Consider the following 22,836-nt stretch of genomic DNA (forward strand, 5'->3'; position numbering starts at 1 on the left):
GATGCGCGCTTTAATTGAATTAAATGATCTCTTCAAATGAATTAATGATATCAACAATTGAATTGATGCGCGCTACAATTCAATTGAAGAGAGCAATGATGAAAGCAATAATTTAATTGATGCGCGCATTAATTCATTTGATGAGAGCAATAATTGATTTAATGCGCGCATTAATTCAATTATTGCTCTCTTCAATTGAATTAATGATATCTTTAATTCAACATATCCACAATTGAATTAATGATTTAATTGAATTGTTGCTCTCTTTAAAAGAATTGATGCGCGCATTAATTCCTTATATAAAAGCATTGTAAATGATTTAAAGATATCTTCAATTGAATTAAAGAGATCATCAAATTATTTATACCGAGCTCTAAATTAATTACTTTTCTCTCTTATTCCTATTTCTTTTTGCATGTATTGTAATAATTAGTATACGACTTATTATACTTAGAATTTTCATTCACCTCTTACTTGTAAGATATTTAGAGCGAGATTAATATAAGCCTTTTGGCTTGTTTCTCAATTTATTTCATGTATAAGACATTGTTTGTAAACATTATCGAATTATTTACGAATAAATATTGTTTAAACTAAATTAATTATTGCGAGCAATATTTCTACTAAATTGATGCTCTCATCAAATGAATTGAAGAGAGCAATAATTGAATTAATGCGCGCATCAAATCTATTATTACTCTCATTAATTGCATTAATGCTATAAACATTGACTTACCGAACAGGATCCTCTTTGTGTAATATTATGTGGACAAATATGTACGTGCCGGGGAGTATATTTTGTTTTTAAATTCAGCTCGTGTTTCAAATATTGTGTTGTCAAAACTTTTCAATTTCTAAAAATTAATTTTTATACCATGATTGCAATTAAATGTACTCGGTAAAATAACTTCTGATAAAGTTACGCGCTTAATGAATATTCATAACCTTAAGATCACCTGACATCAAGCTCATGAATAAAGTGATTAGAATTTCTCCATGTAGTGTTCTAATAAAGAATCATGTCTTTTATTTATTGATATATATTTATTTCCGACAAGAGTTTATAAATTATATTTTTATGACCACGAAAAAACAAAACCATGGTTTATGTAATACTTCCGACTATGATTTTAAATGTTGAGACCTTTGCACTATACATTTCGCATTGTGAGGCATTCTATGATTAGAAGACAGAAAATGCGGTGTGTGCCACGCCATCAAGCTGTACGTACACGGATTGTACGAGAACTGATGTCAAGCTTGATCATTACATTGAGTATCGTAAAAGTTTGCCAAAAATTTCGTCATATGGTAGGGTTGGGGAAAGGGGGAGGGGGTTACAGCCGTATTTAATGATTATTTCTGTCCAAATTGTAATACAATGAATCCCGAGAATTTTAGAAGTAATCTATGAAAAACAACAGACACCTGGAAAGATCATGTGATGATATAAATGTAATCAGGCACATTGCATTGGTATCGTTTTTTGTAAGGGGGGGGGGGGTGGCAGCCGGAGAAGAAGTGGTTACACAATTGTCTGAAAATTCATGGGAAAGGCTATAAGCGCGTGAACTGATCCGACCGGAAATTCCGTGAACTCAAACAATTCATACCATGCAAAATTTAGAAATGAAATCAAACCTTTAAATCCTAAGTTTTTGGGGTAAGGGGACAAAGGTTGATACTTTATTTCAATTCATCGGTTAATCTGGTGATTATACTACTATTTAAAAAAGAGAAAAAGGCCAGGAACCAGCCAGCAGATTGAACTTTAAAAATGGCCAACTTCCCCTGTAATGAGAGGGGGGGGGGGTGTCGAAAAAAAAGTGTGGGGTTAGTCCCCACCTCCACCCCCTAATGCTACCAGTCTGATTAAAATCACACCCCATACTCATCATATCGTATGATGAGTATGGGGTCTGATTTTAATCAGACTGCTAATGCTACGTAACTCAATGCAGGTCGATCTTCATGTTTAATACATTAAAAGTTGATTTAAGTAAAAAAAACCACAACCAATATGCAGGTTGAATCGCACTGAATCAAACACTGAATCGCACGGGAAAAAACCCCACCGAAAACCAACCCAGGTTTCAACAGAAAGATTACATAAGATACGGATTCAATATACATGTAATTAACATTGTCCAGCCGCGGATCTAGAAAATGTTGGGGAGCTAGGGTGAAAAAGAGAATTAAATTGTTGACATTGTGATATGTATTTTGTATTTTTTTATCGTCTGCATTGGGTTTTTTATGCTAAGAACCAAATAAAAACACTCTTTCAAAAAGAATTTTAAATGACAAACGAATTGGCAACATTTATTGCTAAGAGGTGTGATTAAAAGTTCAATGTCTGACTAAAAAAAAAAAAAAGGAGATAAATTCACGGCATAGTTTTCACATCAACACCCCCTTAAAAAATTGATGAATGTTGAAAATAATAATCAGTGTGTTAAAATCGATGTCGGATAATATGCTAGTAAACTTACGGCCGCTTTAGCTCTCCCGGCCCGACTGCTTGAATTTATAGATTTTTTCCTACAATCAATGCAAAAATGATGTTCCCGGAAATATATAAATACTCTGATATTCCTCTCTTTCGCACTCTCTTGTTAAAATCAAAATCAAAAGAACATATGTATTTAGTGAATATAAATCGAGCAAAAATCACTATTTTTGTGTATGACATATGATAAAATGCATGCATGTGTAACTAATGATGTTCAGATTCAAGTTGAATCAGAAGATGTCCAATAAGGTGAGGACGAAACGTATTAAACGGTTTAAGAAATATTGATAGAGGCCGATTGTCAAGTCATAATATAATATCAGAGGGAAATCCCGAAGAAATCCAATATGCATCGCCAGAAATCCAGAGGAAACCCAATTCACGGCCAGAAATCCGGGAAAATCCAATATATATATATAATATATATATAAAGCACTAAATAATCACAACTAGGTACTGAAAATTTTCGCCCCAGCCCGGGGTCAGATTAGTACCCTTTCCGGTTTGAGGGGCAAAGAACCCTTTTTTTCTTTTTAAAATGATCTTGACGCCGGTATGGAACGAGGCTCAGAACCAGGTAAATTTCGAGTTTTTAAAGATTTCAGAATAAATCAGCATGATTTGCTAAGTTCTGTGTAAGATAAAATTGGAGTCAAGAGGAAATACAGTTTTCTAAAGGTCCCCTACACATATTCTTTATTTCAAACATCCACCGAATAAAAGAAACTTAAATTTATTGATTTGAAAAGAAAGTACTGTGCTCTCTCTCTCTCTCTCTCTCTCTCTCTCTCTCTCTCTCTAGATCGTGCGCGCTCTCTCTCTCTCTCTCTCTCTCTCTCTCTCTCTCTCTCTCTCCAAAACAAATCAATCAGAAATTATACATATATATATATATATATATATATATATATATATATATATATATATAATATATATATATATATATATATATATATCATATAAAAATATATTTAATTATGTGAAACTGCTATTTCAATTTCTTTTAAAAAATGAAATTATTTTTCATTCAATTTTAATGAAATGAAAACTAATAACCCCAGAAATTTTGCCAATGTCTAATGATCTTGGGATAATTTCTCGAATAATCATTGCAGAAATATTCAATGTTTGGTGAACTTGAGAATCTAAAGTTATTTCCCTTTTTGTCATCTTTTGTGAACGGAGGTATATTAGCTATATTCATTTGAATAAATGTCAATCTTCAGAGAATTTTACCCAATCAAAATTCTCGACACGCCTTGGAGAGATCTTTCCCACAATTTGAGATATTGATGAAAATAATTTCAATAATTTTCAGCTTAATATTATATTTCCAATTTAACTATGTTGCTGTTAATAAAATTAGATATGTTACCTTTCACACCAATAAGTAACTTTTTAATATAAGCACCGATAAATTGTTTATTTTCGTATTTATTTACCCCTACTACCAAACCGGTGTTCCTTGCCTTTTATTATAGGCCTACCTCACGCGTGAGACTATTTGACCTCATTGTTTGTTACTGGTAAGAGTTTAGCGTGTCGCTATATTTTCTGTTTCCGTGTTAATTTTCTGTTTTTCATCAATGTTCTTTAACTTTAGTAAAGCAACACATCAGATAATTTATTTTAACGCTATTTTTGTAGTGTATACAGATCGAATTCTTTGTGTTTCCCTCCAAAATTTTCAAGATGCCGCTTCTTCGGCGACAGCCATTTCACAGAATCAAACCACCACCCGATATCAGTCCAGATGAAGAAGTGTTTCACTGTAAATTAACAAATGAGATATTCCGTGATTATGAGTAAGTGTTTGTTTGTCTACCCACGTGTACAAGTGATCATGCTTACACAATGTGTAAAAACACGTTCGTCTGCTGTCGCGGTTCAGATTTTCTCAGTTTAGTCCGCCATTTTACATTTATTCATCAGTAATGTATTCGTTCATGTTTTCAGAGAATTTTTCGAGAGAATAATTCTATGCAATAGTCTAGTATGGTCATGTTCAATCACTGGGAGAGCAGGCCTCACATTTCAAGAGGCAGTAGAATGCGAGGAGAAAGCTCTCAAGAATCTAGCCACTTTCCCCAGTTATCTACAAAGACCCATATTATACCTGGCCAGTTTGACCCACAGAAGTCGCCTCAATGACATGAATGATGACATCTTTGTCTTTGCCAAAGACAGATACTTCATCAACGAGATGGTTGAAGTGATGCTTGGCAATGAAAGGTGAAAATGAAAGTAAACATTTTACTAGTAGTACATCAAAGAAAATCAGAATTTCAGGAAGGACAATTGAATCAGTGAAGGCAATGATCAATTAAGTTTGTCGCCATGATTGAAGTAGCTCCATTTTCTACCTAGTAATAATTTTTGTAGAACAAGTTGACTACTTGCTGTTGAACAATTTAAGTTTACAACCTGCAGGTAGACTAAATAACCTATCCAGACGTATGTACACCAGTGATCACGAAATGTCGTCGGACCGACAGACATGTCTGGTAATCTGACTCGGTCCAGTAAACTTCGTTAAATTTCCGATCCGAATGTCCGGTGACTTTCCAGCAAGGGTTTCGGAAACTACGTTTTGACTTCCAGTTTTGTTTATAAAAAAAAAATACATACGAAAACGGCAACATGTTCCAATTAAAATGGAACAGTAATGCAGTCCCCGGTAAACCTTTAAAAGGAAATCCAATGACTACTTTTTTTCGGTCTGGTAATGTTCCTGTGTTTACCAGACCGAATGTCCTGTAAAACTTTTCAACATTTCGTTTTCAACATTTCGCGATCACTGGTACACACACACACACACAAAAGATCGAGAGACCAAAAGTTGGAGTACTAAGTTTTGAATTTTCTTAAATTTGAGTGAAATCCCATGCTGAAGACCAAGTTTTGACTAGAAATCCAGGCCTGGTGTACAGGATGAATATAGTAAAGCTTTCATTTCAGGTCTTCAGAAGCGCTGGAAAATTTGAAATGAAAACACTAAATCTTTACTAAACGTTATTATGTTTCTGTATTATATATGTGTGTGTTGTATCATCATCTCATATTGCATTAGCAATGGTTTAAGCCGTAAAGAATTTTACTGGTGGAAATTGTAGGATGAATCCTGTGCCATTATGTTGATGTCATGGATATTTTGTATGAATGTTTAAATAATATTATTTGTTATTGGTATTGCATTTTAATTTGATTAGGAAAACCTGCAAAGTATTGAGAGTAGTGTCTCCTGCAGCTGTAGTCCCTGAAGTGAATGACTGCATCATCATTGACTCAGATGAAGAGGAGGAAGCGAGGTATTAATTCAGTAAATGTTGTGAATGAAGAACAAAATATTGATCATCCATAATGATACACACCACTGAGAGTGCATTGAATGGAAAATGTTGTATACATTGTGATACTCAAAGTGAATTAGTTGGTCCTGGTATTTATCCTTAGTTATACTTTCAGCTCCAAATCTAAAGCTGTTACCCTGAAGGCTGACCAGTACAAATATGTTGTACAGGAGAGAGGAAAAAGTAACATCACCATCACAGTGCCAGCCAAACATGTCAGGTAACTAAGAGATTGGGAAAGTACAGGTGCTACTATGTGTAAAAGTTCAAGTACTCTACATAATCTCAAATAATACAGTGCATTCCCTTAGTTGGAGGAGAGAGAGTAATGAGAATATAAAACAGAGTTGGTTAGTGTTAATGCTTCTAAATTTGTGTGGAATATTGTTCATTAAAATTTTGTAGTCGCAAGAAAGGAGTGTATACACGAGATAAGAGTAAGCTGTATCTCAAGCAGTACTGCGAGTCTGTGCACGGAATCTGGACTGTCAAGGTGAGTGCATGGAATCAGGACTGTCAAGGTGAGTGTGCATGGAATCTGGACTGTCAAGGTGAGTGTGCACGGAATCTGGACTGTCAAGGTGAGTGCATGGAATCAGGACTGTCAAGGTGAGTGCATGGAATCAGGACTGTCAAGGTGAGTGCATGGAATCTGGACTGTCAAGGTGAGTGTGCATGGAATCAGGACTGTCAAGGTGAGTGCATGGAATCAGGACTGTCAAGGTGAGTGCATGGAATCTGGACTGTCAAGGTGAGTGTGCATGGAATCTGGATTGATAAGGTGAGTGATGAACTGTCTGATTACCCGAATTTGTTTCTACATTTCAACTGAGTAGTAACAGTTTAGAATTTGTTAGAGTAATACACCATTTAGAGACTGATCAAACTGATTCCTGATTTGTTATTCAAAATCCAGAAAATTCTCTTTTATCATCTCCATGTATAGTCACAAAGTTTGGTTTGAGAAGAATCATATATTCATTATCTGAGGCATAAAGTTTAGCAACTTTCTATCATAAATTATTCTGTAGGCTTCTGCAATACGGAAAAAAGGACTGAAGGACTGTTCATTCTCCGACTTCTTTGCTGGTCCCCTGCCTGCATTTGGTTTCTCTGAGAGCAAGAGGAAATCGGCAGGACGGAAGGAGGAAGATGACGCTGTTAATAGCTCAGATGTGTCAGGACTGATCTCATCCAAATCACCAAAGAAAAAACGGGAGGAGAAAAAGAAAGACAAAGAAAATACAGAAAAAGGTTCAGTGCAAAAACATCTTGATTTGTTGTTGATAAAAGTTTATTGTTTTGAAGTTTTTTTTTAAGCAGTATGTTTGTGATTACTGTTGAAAGATTTAAGTTTAGTTTTCATCTGTGGAGGCAAGAACCTATTATTATTTGCAGCACCACCTAAGTCTAAAGAACTTATGTTTGATTGTAGAATGTACCAGTTTATATAATTTTAAAATTTACCTGTTATTATTTTCAGCATCACGGAAATCTGAAGAGCCTGAGATGCCTCGGCTGACCAGTGAGGAGAAGGCAGCCATTAAGGAGCAGTTTAAGCAACAGAAACTAGCTGAAAAAATGGCACTAAAGGAAGAAATCAAGAAGAAACGACAAGAGGAGATGCAGAAAAAAAAGGAGGAAAGGGCTCTGGTAAACTAATATCTAGAATGTGTCACAAAGTTATGGAATATATGTCATGCTGACATGCATTACAAGGTTCTGGTAAATCTACATGTAGATATTCTGACATGCATTACAAGGTTCTGGTAAATCTAGATATTATGACATGCATTACAAGGTTCTAGTGATTCTAGATATTCTGACATGCATTACAAGGTTAAAGTAAATCTGACTTGCATTTCTTGATTCTGATGTGTTAACATACATGTACAGACATTTCAATGCTCTCTTGAAAATCTTGATATTCTGACATGCAATATATGGTTCTGGTTAATCTGACTTCTTAACATGAATTACTTGATTCTAACCAAGGCTCTGGTATATCTGAAGTGATGTAACAAGTTGACATTTCAATACAGATCAAAGTCCTTGTAAATCTTGCACGTTTGCTTGCATTTCATGCCTCCAGTAACTGTGAAGTTCTGGTAAAATCTGACATATTGACGTGTGTTGATTGCAGAGAATGTGAATTTGACATAATGAGGGCTTTTGTAAATCTGACATAATATGTCTTGAGAGCCCTTGTAAATTTGATATATTGATAAGTGTTTAGGGCTCTTGTAAATCTGACATAAAGATATGTTGAGGGCTCTTGTAAATCTGAAATTTTGATTTGTGTTGAGGGCTCTTCTGAAACAGGCATAATAATGTGTTGAGAGGTAATGATATGTGTTGAGGGCTCTTGTAAATCCGACATAATATATGTTGAGGGCTCACACGCACTCACACACACACACACACACACACACACACACAATTTATACCAAATGTTTTGGTATGTATTTAATTATGTACACTTTTACAGGAAAAAGCTAAGCTAATGGAAGAAAGGAGAATCCAGGCGGAGATTTATAAGGAGTGGAGTCGACAGAGAGATGACCTGGAATGTGATGATCTCAAGGTATGAGGGAATTTACATGATACAGAACAGGTAACCAAAGCTTACTCTCAGAGAGATTTTCGTTAACAGTTTTTCTTGTTTGTTTAGCCCCTGCCAGAGTTGAATGCTATACAGACGCGTCTCCCGAGTGGATGTTTTGGAGACGCAATCATGGTTATCGAGTTCATCAACTGTTTCAAGTCTCTATTTGATCTGAGGGAATATTTTCCTAAAGGATTTACATATGGTATTTAGAATTTATGTATTCTCTTTCTCACCTTTTCTCAATTTACAGTCCTAATTTCAGAGCTCATATCTACTAAACCTTTCATCCGAATTTGATATAATCGATCACAAATGTTCCTTAAGACAAGGACTTGACCATGGATAAGATTAAGATCATGACTTTTTTTAACCCTCTGCTAGTTTGAATAAACAAGATATTGGGCCTAATCATGTTTCATTATTGAATATGGAATTTGGGCCAGTTGTTTTCATATCCACTGGTCCAAAGGGACAGTAAAAGTTATTAATTAACCAATAAAAATTTTAAATTGATAACCCAAGTTACCAGTGAATAAAAGTAATTATTTCTAGCCTTGAAGATGTTACACATATACGTGTTTTTATTAAAGGGGTTTTTGGCTGTGAAAATGATAGCAATTGTTTTTTGTTTTTTCCTAAAATCTCTCAATGAAATAGGAATGCATATTAATGAAAACATTTATTTTGTACAAAAACAAGAGAAACCTAATAAAACTACGTTAGATAACCGCTTTTAGTGTAAAGAAATATATCAGGAAGAAGACAATAATTATTTAATCACCAAAATTACATATTCATGTGCCTGCTTTCAGGTTAAAAAGGGTTTGAAATAATTAAATACTGGTGTTTTAACTGAAATATACATGTATAATACAGAGCAATTTTCATTGAATTCAATTTTTTGGTGAGTGACAGCTAATGTCCCTTGTATTTGATTAAAAAGATAAACACTGTCAATATCCTAAAACCTAATATTTTATAAATTGAAATTTCAAGTTATCTCCCTTTTTGATACATCAGTAGAATTCCAATATGATGCCGTGGTGTCCAAGATTGACCAAAGGTGTATTTTTTTTAGCCCTACATACTTAATGATGATATATAAAACTTAAACAAAAGTATTGAATAAAACTTAAACAGAGACTAGGTTATGTTCATTAATTATGTTCTTAAAGAAATTAATTTGTTTGAAATGTGGAAATTACATTGTCCAGGGATCAAAATTAACTTTTTTCACTACTAGCAAATTTTAGCTAGTGGATTATTTTCCAACTAGCAGAATTGACCTTTTACTAGCATTTTTCAATCGATTGCTGTTTTACAGGAATTTAAGAAAACAAGCTTGTCTCTATATCAAAATATAGGAAAATCTTCTTTAAGGTAACTCCATACTCACAGTTTTATCTGATACAAGTTTAAATTGTGTATTTATTTCCATTCATTAGAGTTAAAACTAACAAATTATCAAATAAAATACATAGGTCATCACACTTTTTAAGATGTGAGACGTACATAATCAGAATCATATATCACCGTCAGAAAATTGCAATTTTCATTAAACAGCGTTATCAAAATCTCATAAAAACTGGTTATGACGATATAGTAGTATTCATAACAATTTCATGAAACTGTATCTTCACAAAAATATACAAAATGTATGTAAAATATAAAGGAAATCATTGCATAATAGACTTGATAAAGAAATCAATAGAAACAGAGTTATTGCCCTTGGATTCAATATTTTGAAACGTATCATGATTATTCATCTATAACTTAGACTTTTGAAATATATTTTTTTAACAAGATTTTTTACAATAACTATAGGAAAAGACTCCAACAAAATTTATGTTCCTATCATGCATAAATCTAAATAAATCATTGATTTTGCAAAATCTGATGACATCACAGGAGGGTGGAATTACTTTAAAGTGCAATAATAAAAATAAGATTGAGAATTTTTTTATTTAAAATTTAATGAATTATCAGACAACATACATGGTGAGGATCATAGGGTACACTTGTGCGGTGTACTCGCTGTCCAGAGATCTACTACCTATTTACAACATCATGTGGTTTGAAATCTTGAAGACTGTTTTCGCCAATTCAAACTATATGTTCAAAACTTTTGGTATATTCCTCAGACAATATTGTAACACTTATATGAGATTTTTATTTACTAATTGGGTTTTATCTGATATCTACAGAGGAATGCCAAATGCGTGTCGGATTCGATAAGGGCTATTCCAGAAATAAATACATGGGGGGGGGGGGGGGGGGGGGGGGGGGGGTCAGGAGGCACCTTTTGTATATACCAAGCACCCATAAAAAAAAAAAAAAAATTACCCCATGACCCATCAAATTGATAAACTCATTTTACAATGACCCATCTAATTAAAAAAAAACCTAACCAGACCCACCACAAAAATATTTTTAAAAATGAAAATGGTACAAATCTCGCGAGGTTTTCGGGACAAACATTCTAGTAGTCAATGACGCGGTAATGCCTGTGCGACATTGTATCACAGTAGTTCTGAAGAAACGATGTCACATCAACAATCAAAGGCATCTATGGCGGGAATGTTGGAAAGATTGGGAGTCCAAACGATGCTATTATGAAATGGCTATGGATATGTTTTTCCACGAATCGTTCGTCTTCTAATGGAGGCCTCTATATCACCATCACACTGACTGATAAATATAACGCATCGGTACCCTCGCATAAATCAACCAAGGTGTGCCTATTTTTATTAGAAAACGGAATACCTATTGATTTCAAAATATTCCCAAGATCGATGCACTGTAAACTGTAATAATCTACAGAGTTCGTTGCCATCACGTCCCAAGGGACCCTACTAAACGCGCCTCTAATTTGAAGAGTGCCGTAATGGAAATAGAAAGTTATGCGCTACAAAGAGCGACAACTCGAATAGTTCTATGTTACTTCTGATTTCGAAAGCACGTTTTCAATTTTCCCTCCGACATTTTGTAACCAACACGACAAGAGCGACAATAAAAATATTCTGAAAACTCAACACCCACGTGGCACAAAATTAAAAAAAAAAAAAAAATAGAAACTACCCACTACCCATAATAAAAAAAAATTTAACAGTCCAACCACTGACCAAATAAAATATGAAAAAATACGACCACCCAGGGCTCACACTGGACCAAACTTTTGTGTCGCAACCTGGCGCGCGTGCATCGACTCATACTGTTTATCAATATTTCATGTATATTATTCAAGAGGGCATATACTACATATCATATATATGTCTCTGATTATTCTTAGAACATACCTTTGTTCAGCTTTTATCATAAATCACTATATAATATTGTATTTCAACAGATTGCTTATCAGTCAGTCTAGATGACATTGCAGCACAATCATGGTTTTAATTTTAAATATTGTTGTTGGCTAAGTTGATTCAATTCTATTTCATACCAACTGGGGGGAAAAATAGGGGGTATTCCATAGCCTATAACTGGCTACATTGAATAAAGACAATAAAGAGTTTCTATATGTTTATTAATCATGTTAGTAGTGCAAATGACATATAATACTCATCATTAACATTAAATTTGCAGTCTATAAAAAGTCACTGATGACAAAGTTACTGAAGATTAATTACTGTAATACATAACACATCATCATAGTTTCACAACATCACATTCTTCAAAGAATTCACTGAAGAATCCTGTTTTCATCTTGAAATCTTGAATGGCAAGGCAGTCCTTTAGTAAATATCATCATGTTGTAGAGAAGGGAACTCGGGAAGTCTGAAATAAATTTTTAAATGGCTTAAGATGATGTGAAGTCAAAAGATGACAGCATAGCAGTGTCAGAAAAACCTACAATTTTGCGTTTCCTCATGGCCATTTTCCATATAGATCAAACCAAAGATCTAAAGAATGATACAATTTCCCCAACATTCCCCCATTTTTAAACTATTCTACCGTCAAATGGATTAGAAAATGTAGCTGAACATTCAATAATTTAATTTTCTAGATGAAATTGTTTTCGTACCGACAAATTAAATTTTATATGTTTTTATTGACAAATAAAAACAAATTATTGATAAGTATCTTCCATTAACTAGCTTGTGTGCATAGTCACACACTTTTTATTCCTCCCAGTCTAAAACAGGTACCTCCCCAGTAAGCTACACAGAATACTTTATTTCTATTTTCATTACGATATGTAGGCAACTCGCACGTGTAAAGTTCATTTCATTCACACCTACCTGCACACAGAGGATCAACCTTTTGTCTTGTGTAAACTGCTAAATAAACAAGACACCACTATGTCTATTGTTCCCATGCGGCAGGGTATCCACATTCTGCACAGGTAAAACAGCCCTGGGGCTGTTTGGATGCCAACAGCTGAAATCCAAGATGGCGTCGCGATTTCTAAAATATGAAATGTCCGTGTCGCATTTTCCCCTGAAAAATCGCAAAATGCGACAAATGCGATGGGCAGCGCAAGCCCTGCCACCCACACAAAAAAATATCGTTTGCCGCCCGACCCTCCCATTTGATCATTTCTGGAACAGCCCTAAGTAGATTTTCCAAAATGACATTTTAGAAAATGACCAGTCCCATCGGACTGACTAAAACTAATGTCAGTTAGTCTGCCAGACTTTTAACCAGTCATGGACTAACGGGCATATGTTAATATGTTTCGAGGCCTGATGTGGATTTAGGGGGCAACAGTCACTGTCACATCATTGCGATGATTCTTTGTTTTATTTCTTTCATTGACATTGTTTTCATTTATTGATTATAGTTTAATCAGAAGAGATGTTGATTTGTTGCTTGTAGAAATTTTGGAGAAGGCACTCTTGGAGACAGACCACAATGGCTTGTTGACAGACATCCTGCTGATGATGATGTCAGCTGTCTTCACCCTACAAGAAGAAGAAGAGGCTGAGGAGGAGGAACTGTCTAAGGAGGACAAGGCTAATCAAGGTAAAATATGGGAAATTCCAGGAGAGGATGAGGCTGACTAAAAGTATAATACAGGGAAACGCTGGAGTAGTTGGAGGCTAATCAAGGTATAATACAGGGAAATACTGGAATAGTTGGAGGCTAATCAAGGTATAATACAGGGAAATACTGGAATAGGTGGAGGCTAATCAAGGTATAATACAGGAAAATACTGGAGTAGTTGGAGGCTAATCAAGGTATAATACAGGGAAATACTGGAATAGGTGGAGGCTAATCAAGGTATAATACAGGGAAATACTGGAATAGGTGGAGGCTAATCAAGGTATAATACAGGAAAATACTGGAGTAGTTGGAGGCTAATCAAGGTATAATACAGGGAAATACTGGAATAGGTGGAGGCTAATCAAGGTATAATACAGGGAAATACTGGAATAGGTGGAGGCTAATCAAGGTATAATACAGGAAAATACTGGAGTAGTTGGAGGCTAATCAAGGTATAATACAGGGAAATACTGGAATAGGTGGAGGCTAATCAAGGTATAATACAGGGAAATACTGGAATAGGTGGAGGCTAATCAAGGTATAATACAGGAAAATACTGGAATAGGTGGAGGCTAATCAAGGTATAATACAGGAAAATACTGGAATAGGTGGAGGCTAATCAAGGTATAATAGAGGGAAATACTGGAATAGTTAGAGGCTTCTCCAAACCGGCCCCTCAGAATACCGGTCCTCCCTGCATACCGGCTGATTTTTAAAATCCCGGCAGAAATCTTAACATTTCCTTACAAAGAAATTCTTACAAAACCATCCACCCCTGAAAACTGGACATCCCCACTTTTTATAGAACATTTGTTAACAAATGTGTAATTTCCCATCAGGATACCAGTCACTTTTTATAGAACATTTGTTAACAAATGTGTAATATCCCATCATGATACCAGTCACTTTTTATGACCAGAAAATTTTGGACTGAGGGGTACTCAAGATTGACCAGGCAATAAAAAATTAAACGATGGCAAGGTGAGAAACTATCTGCTGAAGGTGTGAAAAATACTAGTGGCCTCTATCATTTCTATGGTTTACCTTGGCAAGTCCAATTGACCCTCCAAATTCAGTACATAATGTAACAGATATTGAACACATCAAATGCCATATTGTTGCACCATACTATCATACGAATATAAGTGGAAGTGAATTAAGAACAAACCCATGACTTTTAATGATTTTCTTGGCTTCCATAGACTTAAAATTCCTAAGAAATATTCAAATTACAATTTTATATTTACTACTGTACTTTTCACAAACGTCAAAACAAATTTGATAAAGACATAAGCGATGGACATAAACAGAGGTTTTATAGGTATTAGAGGAATTTTTAATTAAAAATTAGATGATTTCAGCTAGTGTAATTCTGGTACAAGTGGATTAATTTGATGTCCACTTATAAGTAAGTAGATCACCAGCTCAAAGTGAACAGTACTTACTTTGTGTATTAATTGCAGCAATCATATGGCTTGGGTTGAAAATAAACATGTTAGTCATTTATTTTGTTTTATTTCCAAGAGTGAAATAATAGTCCTTGAAAATTGAGATAAAAGGTCTCCAGATGCAAGTTTTCAGTAAAACAGCTGTCCCTCTAAAACGGCCGGTTTTTGTTGTTTTCGGTCTGAGAGCTAGCTGGTTTAGAGGAGTTCACTGTTCATGTACAAAATATTGGGATGGGGGAGGCTAATCAAGGTACAATACAGGGAAATACTGGAATAGGACAAAGCTAATATCTAAGTATAGGCATGTTATGAGGGAAATACCAGGATAAGGGAAGGCTAATTTAGGTACAATACAGAGAAATTATGGTGTAGAATATAGGAATTCAGTTTGAACTGACATTTCTGAAAAATTGTATTTCTTTAATCTTAGTCAAGGTCTGCAGATAGATGCTATGAACAATTTTAGTTGTTGGTCATCAAGTATGGTTGGCCAGGAACCCAAAACAGATTATTTTAAGTCTGGTTTAAAAGAGAGACACTTAAGGTCAAGAATGAGAGAGCAAGAAGAAAGGTCATTGGTAAACACTGATGGTTATAGTGGGAGAGATTGATAGAAAAACAGCAAGACACCACGAGATAGACAGTGAATGGTGGGAATAACAAGTCGAAGACGGGGCGTATTATGGTATGGCATCGTCTGTCTCTCTGGACCATGTGGGCAGGTGACAGACTGAACCATAAGCTCCAGGATTTTACAACTCAATGCATTTGATCACCGCGATGAGAGGAAGATGCCTATTCTTTTTCAAGGTCAGAAGTCAAAGGTCAAGGTCGTAGTATTACTTAGTAGGAAAACCTTGTGGGCAGGATACAAACCGAATCATAAGCTTCAGGATATTACAATTTGGTACATTTGATCACTATGATGTGAGGAAGATGCCTATTGTTTTTCAAGGTTAAAGGTCAAGGTAGTAGTACAACATAATAGGAAAACTTTGTGGGCAGGATACAAACCGAACCGTAAGCTCCAGGATATTGCAACTTGGTACATATGATCACTATAATAAGAGGAAGATGCCCAAAAAAATTTCAAGGTAAAAAGGTCAAGGTTGTGATATCACTTAATAGGAAAACATTGTAGGCTTGATACAGACCAAACGATTAGTTTGAGAATATTGCAACTTGGTACATTTGATCACCATGATGAAAGGAAGAGACCCATTATTTTTCGAGGTTAAAAGTCAAGGTCGCAGTTTCACTTAGTATGAAAACCTTGTAGGCAGTTTACAGACCGAACTGTTGGGACAAGGACAGTCAAACTTGGTACATATACACCTTATGCCAAGTGGAGGATGCCTATTGTTTCTCAAGGTCATAGTAGCAGGATACAGACCAAACAAATGGGGCTAGGACCATCAAACTTGGTACACATACACCTTATGCCAAGTGAAAATATTACGAAGAGAGTGTAATTATTTATCTGTTTTTACAATGCAAAGAAGTATGTCACACCCAGATGATTACTGATACTACCTGAAGTCAAGATCTACAAATCATAGTGTAAGAAATACACCCTATATTAGCTTTTCATGGGCGTATTATGCACCGTTGGTGGTACTTTTTGTTTAATACTGTCACAGAAAATGATGCAATAGAGGTAAAAATAGTGTAATTTTATGTTTACAGTAACAGGGATGGAGGACTTGGATGAAACGATGGATATGGAAGACATGATGGACACTGCTACAGTGTGTGCCCAGATCCCACAGCTGACACATGGTGAGTTAATGACAGACCCCACAGGTGACATACAATGATTTACTGACAGATCCCACAGCTGACACATGGTGAATTAATGACAGACCCCACAGCTGACATACAATGATTTACTGACAGATCCCACAGCTGACACATGGTGAATTAATGACAGACCCCACAGGTGACATACAATGATTTACTGACAGATCCCACAGCTGACACATGGTGAATTAATGACAGATCCCACAGCTGACATACAATGATTTACTGACAGATCCCACAGCTGACACATGGTGAATTAATGACAGATCCCACAGCTGACACATGGTGAGTTAATGATAGATCCCACAGCTGACAGTTATTGACAGATCCCACATCTAACTCGATGAATTATTGACAGATCCCACAGGTAAAATGCGGTCAATTTCAGGTGAAGCTTGCTGATGGTGTCAGAGGAGAGTGTGATATAAAATTGTATTCTTGTCCAGATAATATTAACATTGACCACTAATGAGTTCTGTTAATCTTGATATGTTAAAGATTTTGCATGAATTTGGAAGATGATAACTGGACTTGTGAATTTAGAATAAGTAAAATTAATGTTAGATCGTGTGGTATTTGTAGGGACAACTCTGAGAAAACTTCCCTTGGATTCTTTCACTTTATCGGAGATAGTTCGCCTACACATCCTGGCTTCTGGAGCCAAAGTCAGTGACAAGAATGTCAAGTACCGGTATCAGCAGCGGGGGGGATACACCTCATTGGACGATCCGGGACTACAGTTCAGAAAACAGGAACCTGTACTCATGAAACTTCTAGCAACTGACAGTCTGTTTGATTTACAGCCAAGTAAGTAAAATCATCATACATATTCTTAGGTTGGGTAGATAAAATAAAAAAGGCACTGAAATATACAAATTGAATTAAAATTGGGCTTTGTTCTACATTTGAATGCTACCGCATTTGACTTTGTAAATGCATGGTTTTTCTTGTGGTTTCTGAAATATTCAGAATTACCTCTTCTCCTACAGTGTATCTGTCTGACATCATAAAAGGGCCATGCATTGACAAACATTTACGTGAACTTGTAAAATGTGCTTGCAGTAATAAGAAAACAAGTTACATTGATGACTTTGTAGTTTACCATGATTATACATGTATTACAGCTGATAAACTCAAAGTCCTCAATCTGCTGATCCAACAGTTTTTGACATATGCTGCCACCAGGGACACACTAGAGGACAACTATGATAAACTGAGGCAACTCAAATACGACCTACGGCATTTACAGTGGGCGGAGCAGAGACGGGAAAAGGAGGAGTTGGCCATGAGGTAGTACTCTTTTTTATATGGCTCGATTTCCATAGAGGACATTTGTACCACCACTGAATTTCCACAGAGTTCGTTGGTGTACATCTCAATTTCCGCCGAGTTCGTTAGTGTACATCTCAATTTCCACAGAGTTCATTAGTGTACATCTCAATTTCCGCTGAGTTTGTTAGTGTACATCTCAATTTCCACAGCGTTCATTAGTGTACATCTCAATTTCCTCAGAGTCTATTAGTGTACATCTCAATTTCCTCTGAGTCCATTAGTGTACATCTCAATTTCCTCAGAGTCCATTAATGTGCATCTCAATTTCCTCAGAGTCCATTTGTGTACATCTCAATTTCTACTGAGTGTATTGCTGTTGAGTTCGATTTCCATGTAAATGTTTGTGGAATGGCTAACAAATTCTTTATTATGCCTGTAAATGTTTGTGGGCTTACAAATTCTTTATTATGCCTGCAAGATCAATGATTGAATAGATGCTTTTAACATGATTATTTCTTTGTAGTCATCATTATGACTTTCGCGTTGGTGTTCAGGTGCGAAATTCCATGAAGAAGTGTACAGCCCTATTATACATGCATAGTACATTAAGTTCACTGTTCTAAATTCCATATATTCCTTTCAGTGCATATGAAGTAAAAATGTGCTCTGAGGAAAATATTGCAATTTCAGAGCTTCTAAAACTCATGTGTTCTATTAACCCACTGCATTGTCTTGCTTCCACAATAAAGTAAGGAGGGGGAGGGGCAGTTTCCACAATAAAGTAAGGAGGGGGGGGGGGGCAGTTTCCACAATAAAGTAAGTAAGGAGGGGGGGGGGGGCAGTTTCCTCAATAAAGTAAGGAGGGGGAGGGGGGGGGGACAATTTCCACAATAAAGTAAGGAGGAGGAGGGGCAGTTTCCACAATAAAGTAAGGAGGGGGAGGGGCAGTTTCCATAATAAAGTAAGGAGGGGGAGGGGCAGTTTCCTCAATAAAGTAAGGAGGAGGGGCAGTTTCCATAATAGAGTAAGGAGGGGGAGGGGCAGTTTCCACAATAAAGTAAGGTGGGAGAGGGGCAGTTTCCTCAATAAAGTAAGGAGGAGGGGCAGATTCCATAATAAAGTAAGGAGGGGGAGGGGCACTTACATGCATGTCTGTTATCAGGCCTGTCAACTTTGCCAGTTTTATCAAGAGTCTACTATTTTTACCCCCTCCTACTGGGTGTCTACTAAAATCTTGCACCCCATTTCAACCATGTATTTTATTTTTTGAAATTTCCCTTGGTACTACTCGATAAGTCAGTGTAAATCATGGTGGTTACATCGGTGTAAATCATGGTGGTTACATCGGTGTAAATCATGGTGGTTACATCGGTGTAAATCATGGTGGTTACATCGGTGTAAATCATGGTGGTTACGTTGTTTATCAGGAAGTAATCTGTTTGCTGCTGTAATATGTAATTCACTAGGTATCAACCATGTTACACCAATATGTCTGCAACATGTAGCTACTGCTACACCAACAGAATTGTGTTATAAAATCGTTAACAGCAACAACAAATAACTGCAATGCATTGTGGGATCATGTTAAAGTTACATGTGCAGAGGAAATACTTTGTAGGTAAAGGAAATGCTGTTCTTTGAGAGAGAAAATCCTGTCAATTTTAAGTGGGACTAGTGTTTATCACTGAACCTACATGCAATGAATATTAACCCCAAGTTAGGACAGGTCTAGCTATATTTGTCTTGATACATTCCATTTAACCAGGAATAAGTTCCATTAATTTGGTATATGTTCCATTTAATCGAGTAAACGTTCTGTTTAATCGGACATGTTCCATTTTATCAGGTATATGTTCCATTTAATCTGGTATGTTCTATTTAATCAGTTATACATTCCATTTAATCAGGTACAAAAGGAGAATGGAAGAAAGGCAGCGTGAAAGAGAGAAGGCAGAACAGAAACGGCAGAAACGGTTGAAGGAGATCGAGGAGAAGATGAAGAGAGAGGAGACAGGGTAAGTCCCAAAGGACTGTTATATAACATTTGGAAAATGTTAGCAGGGCTAATCTAACAATATTACTATTATGTAACTTCATGTGTAGATGAAGTAGTAAAATTGATGGGGTCAGAACACAAGTTTCTTATTCAGTATGGTCTACATTTCTATGTATTTTGATCATTAATGACTGTTTTGAGTATGTAATTTATAGGAAAGAAGATATTCTGCTGTATGTAAATCATGTTTTGAATTTTATCATAGGGAAAGTGTTGATGATGATGTAAAGATCATAGAAGAAGAGGAAGATGATGATGAAGACACTCACATGACAGAGGAAGAGAAAGAAGCTCAGAGACAGAGGGAGGAGGAGGAAGATGCCAATAAGAAGGCAGAGTTTGCATTACAAGAGCGACAGATGATTGACAAGGTTCTCAGCCTCCAGCACTCCTGCTCCCTGGCCCCCCTTGGGAGAGACCGCATGTTTCGCAGGTACTGGGTCTTTCAGTCCATCCCTGGGGTATTTGTGGAGGATCAGGAGGAATTTGTGGATGAAAGGGGCTGGGAGATTGCCCCACAAAAAGTTGCCGTACCCGTAGTAAAACCTGCAGAGAAGGCCATGTCAAAGAAACCTGAAGAGCACTGTAATGGAAGTGATAAGGAGAACGAGTCATTCAATTCCTCCACTGCCAATAACAGTATTAACACCAGTCTAAATCCATCAGCAGGAAATCCAAACAACCTGGCAAATCCATCAGAATTACCTCAAAATACTCAGGACAAGATTTTGAATGGCGATGAAATGATTACAATAAGCGATGATGAAAACTCCAAACCTTCTTCTGTTAAGGAGGTAGGAGAGGAGAGTAAGGTTCTAATACAAATAAAAAATCACAAGAAAAACACCTGGATGTATTTAAAAAGTACCGAACAGTTTCATGAATTATTAAACTCCCTCAATGAAAGAGGATTTAGGGAAAGTGCTCTGAAGTCAGCTTTGTTAGAAAGAAAGAATGTGATTCTGGAGAATATAGAGAGCTGCCCCACAAACACACTAGCTCTGTCTGTCTCCATAGGGCTGGCAATGGAGGAAACTAGGTCAGAGTCCCCATCAGAGTTAACATTTAAATCAACACGATCAGGACCAAAGCGAACATCCAGGGGACTGATTAAGAATGATAGTGCTCAGGAGATTCTGGAAATCAACCTCCGGGAATTGTTAATTGACTTGGAAGAGAGAGTCCATGTTGGAGGCCTAGGGAAAATGAAGGTAGGTGTGGAAATTTCAGAATGAGGCTGGTATTTGCTGTAGACACATGAAACCAGTCAACCAAATTGACATGTTTATGTTACAAAAGTTGTTTGTGATCGTGGAGTTAAATTTCTCCTCATTTGTTGACTTTCTGAATAGAAAGTTTTGCTTTGTCTCATAATTAGAATGATAATACCTTGTCTGTCACAGGTGGCTGATCGCCAGATGTGGAGAAGTGCTATTGAGAAGGGAAGCTATGATCCCCAGACTGATGACCCGGTCTTCCAGAGGCAAGACATCAGCTTTAGTGAAGGGTAATACCTGAGTTATTTTACAAACTTTTATTGTGTCAGTAAGCATGAATTTAGGTTAGCTGATTTTTGTACAATCTGTATACTCTCTGGATCAGTAATGTTATAATCTGTAAATATCACAGTCCGTGCACACAGATATTGTAAATATGATGATAAAGTCAAAATCTCTCCTCATTTTATAAGAATTAATTCAAGTATCTCATGGAGATAAGGTTTAATGTTAAATTTTTTTTACAGATATCATGCTTCAAAGTTGCAAAGTCAAAAAAAAAAATGGTAGCACATGGATGGTTTTTTTTTTCTTACTTGGATTATCATACAATATCATTGTGATGTCCTTCACATGTGCATGAAAGAGCTTAGTCTGGTAAAATTCTGTTTCACAGGAAAACCAAGCCTTGTTTTCTGTGTAAGTGCATTTGATGATCAGATATATACCACTACCTTTATCACCCTGTGTTCTCGATTTCAGAGATGAAGAGAAGTCCATTTCATCTGAAGACACCAGGGAATCAGTGGTAAAGGACCTCTCAAAGGCCCTCTTACAGGTCGCTGCGGGAGTCGAACTCAGATTCATGGGGCCCCCATTAGGTATCAAGTTTTGAATTCAGTTGTTGAAACCTTAATTCAGAACTTGAATTATAAGTTGATATTTCCGCCAACCAAACTGTGGGATGTACTGCAATAAATTGGCTTGTAATAATCGACTGTTATAAGTGGGTTTACAGTAACTTACTAATAACCAGGCTTACAATAACAGACTGATAACCAGGCTTACAATAACTGACTGATAACCAGGCTTACATTAACTGACTAATAATCAGGCTTACAGTAATTGACTGATAACCAGGCTTACATTAACTGACTAATAACCAGGCTTACAATAACTGACTGATAACCAGGCTTACAGTAATTGACTGATAACCAGGCTTACATTAACTGACTAATAACCAGGCCCACAGTAACTGACTAATAACCAGGTTTACAATAACTGACTGATAACCAGGCTTACAGTAACTGACTGATAACCAGGCTTACAATAACTGACTGATAACCAGGCTTACAATAACTGACTGATAACCAGGCTTACAATAACTGACTAATAACCAGGTTTACAATAATTGACTGATAACCAGGCTTACAGTAACTGACTAATAACCAGGTTTACAATAACTGACTGATAACCAGGCTTACAATAACTGACTGATAACCAGGCTTACAATAGCTGACGGGTAACCAGGCTTACAGTAATTGACTGATAACCAGGCTTACATTAACTGACTAATAACCAGGCTCA

At 36.2% G+C, this 22,836-nt stretch overlaps 1 protein-coding gene and 1 long non-coding RNA gene across 3 annotated transcripts in view; one reads left to right on the forward strand and one right to left on the reverse strand.

Moving 5' to 3' along the window:
* The first annotated feature begins 3,750 nt into the window (after positions 1-3,750).
* The window catches only part of LOC125652735 (bromodomain adjacent to zinc finger domain protein 1A-like), a 42,782-nt gene continuing 23,696 nt past the window's right edge, over positions 3,751-22,836 (forward strand). For both annotated transcript variants that reach the window (XM_048882120.2, XM_048882121.2), the window contains exons 1-18: positions 3,751-4,038; positions 4,160-4,317; positions 4,469-4,744; positions 5,722-5,820; positions 5,978-6,082; positions 6,268-6,355; positions 6,894-7,116; positions 7,346-7,515; positions 8,351-8,446; positions 8,534-8,672; positions 13,289-13,435; positions 16,591-16,683; positions 17,287-17,511; positions 17,829-17,994; positions 19,884-19,991; positions 20,238-21,243; positions 21,436-21,539; positions 22,012-22,130. In XM_048882120.2, the coding sequence (XP_048738077.1) occupies positions 4,205-4,317; positions 4,469-4,744; positions 5,722-5,820; positions 5,978-6,082; positions 6,268-6,355; positions 6,894-7,116; positions 7,346-7,515; positions 8,351-8,446; positions 8,534-8,672; positions 13,289-13,435; positions 16,591-16,683; positions 17,287-17,511; positions 17,829-17,994; positions 19,884-19,991; positions 20,238-21,243; positions 21,436-21,539; positions 22,012-22,130 (3,277 nt within the window). In that variant the 5' untranslated portion in view covers positions 3,751-4,038; positions 4,160-4,204. The remainder of the gene's footprint in view (positions 4,039-4,159; positions 4,318-4,468; positions 4,745-5,721; positions 5,821-5,977; positions 6,083-6,267; positions 6,356-6,893; positions 7,117-7,345; positions 7,516-8,350; positions 8,447-8,533; positions 8,673-13,288; positions 13,436-16,590; positions 16,684-17,286; positions 17,512-17,828; positions 17,995-19,883; positions 19,992-20,237; positions 21,244-21,435; positions 21,540-22,011; positions 22,131-22,836) is intronic.
* LOC130055121 (uncharacterized) lies at positions 11,980-12,953 on the reverse strand. Its single transcript, XR_008803362.1, has 2 exons — positions 12,712-12,953; positions 11,980-12,247 (listed from the first exon to the last, which is right to left on the reverse strand). It is a non-coding gene; the product is annotated as an uncharacterized LOC130055121 (long non-coding RNA).

This window comes from Ostrea edulis, chromosome 5 (assembly GCF_947568905.1).
Source record: "Ostrea edulis chromosome 5, xbOstEdul1.1, whole genome shotgun sequence".
In the NCBI taxonomy this organism is placed as follows: Eukaryota; Metazoa; Mollusca; class Bivalvia; order Ostreida; family Ostreidae; genus Ostrea; species Ostrea edulis.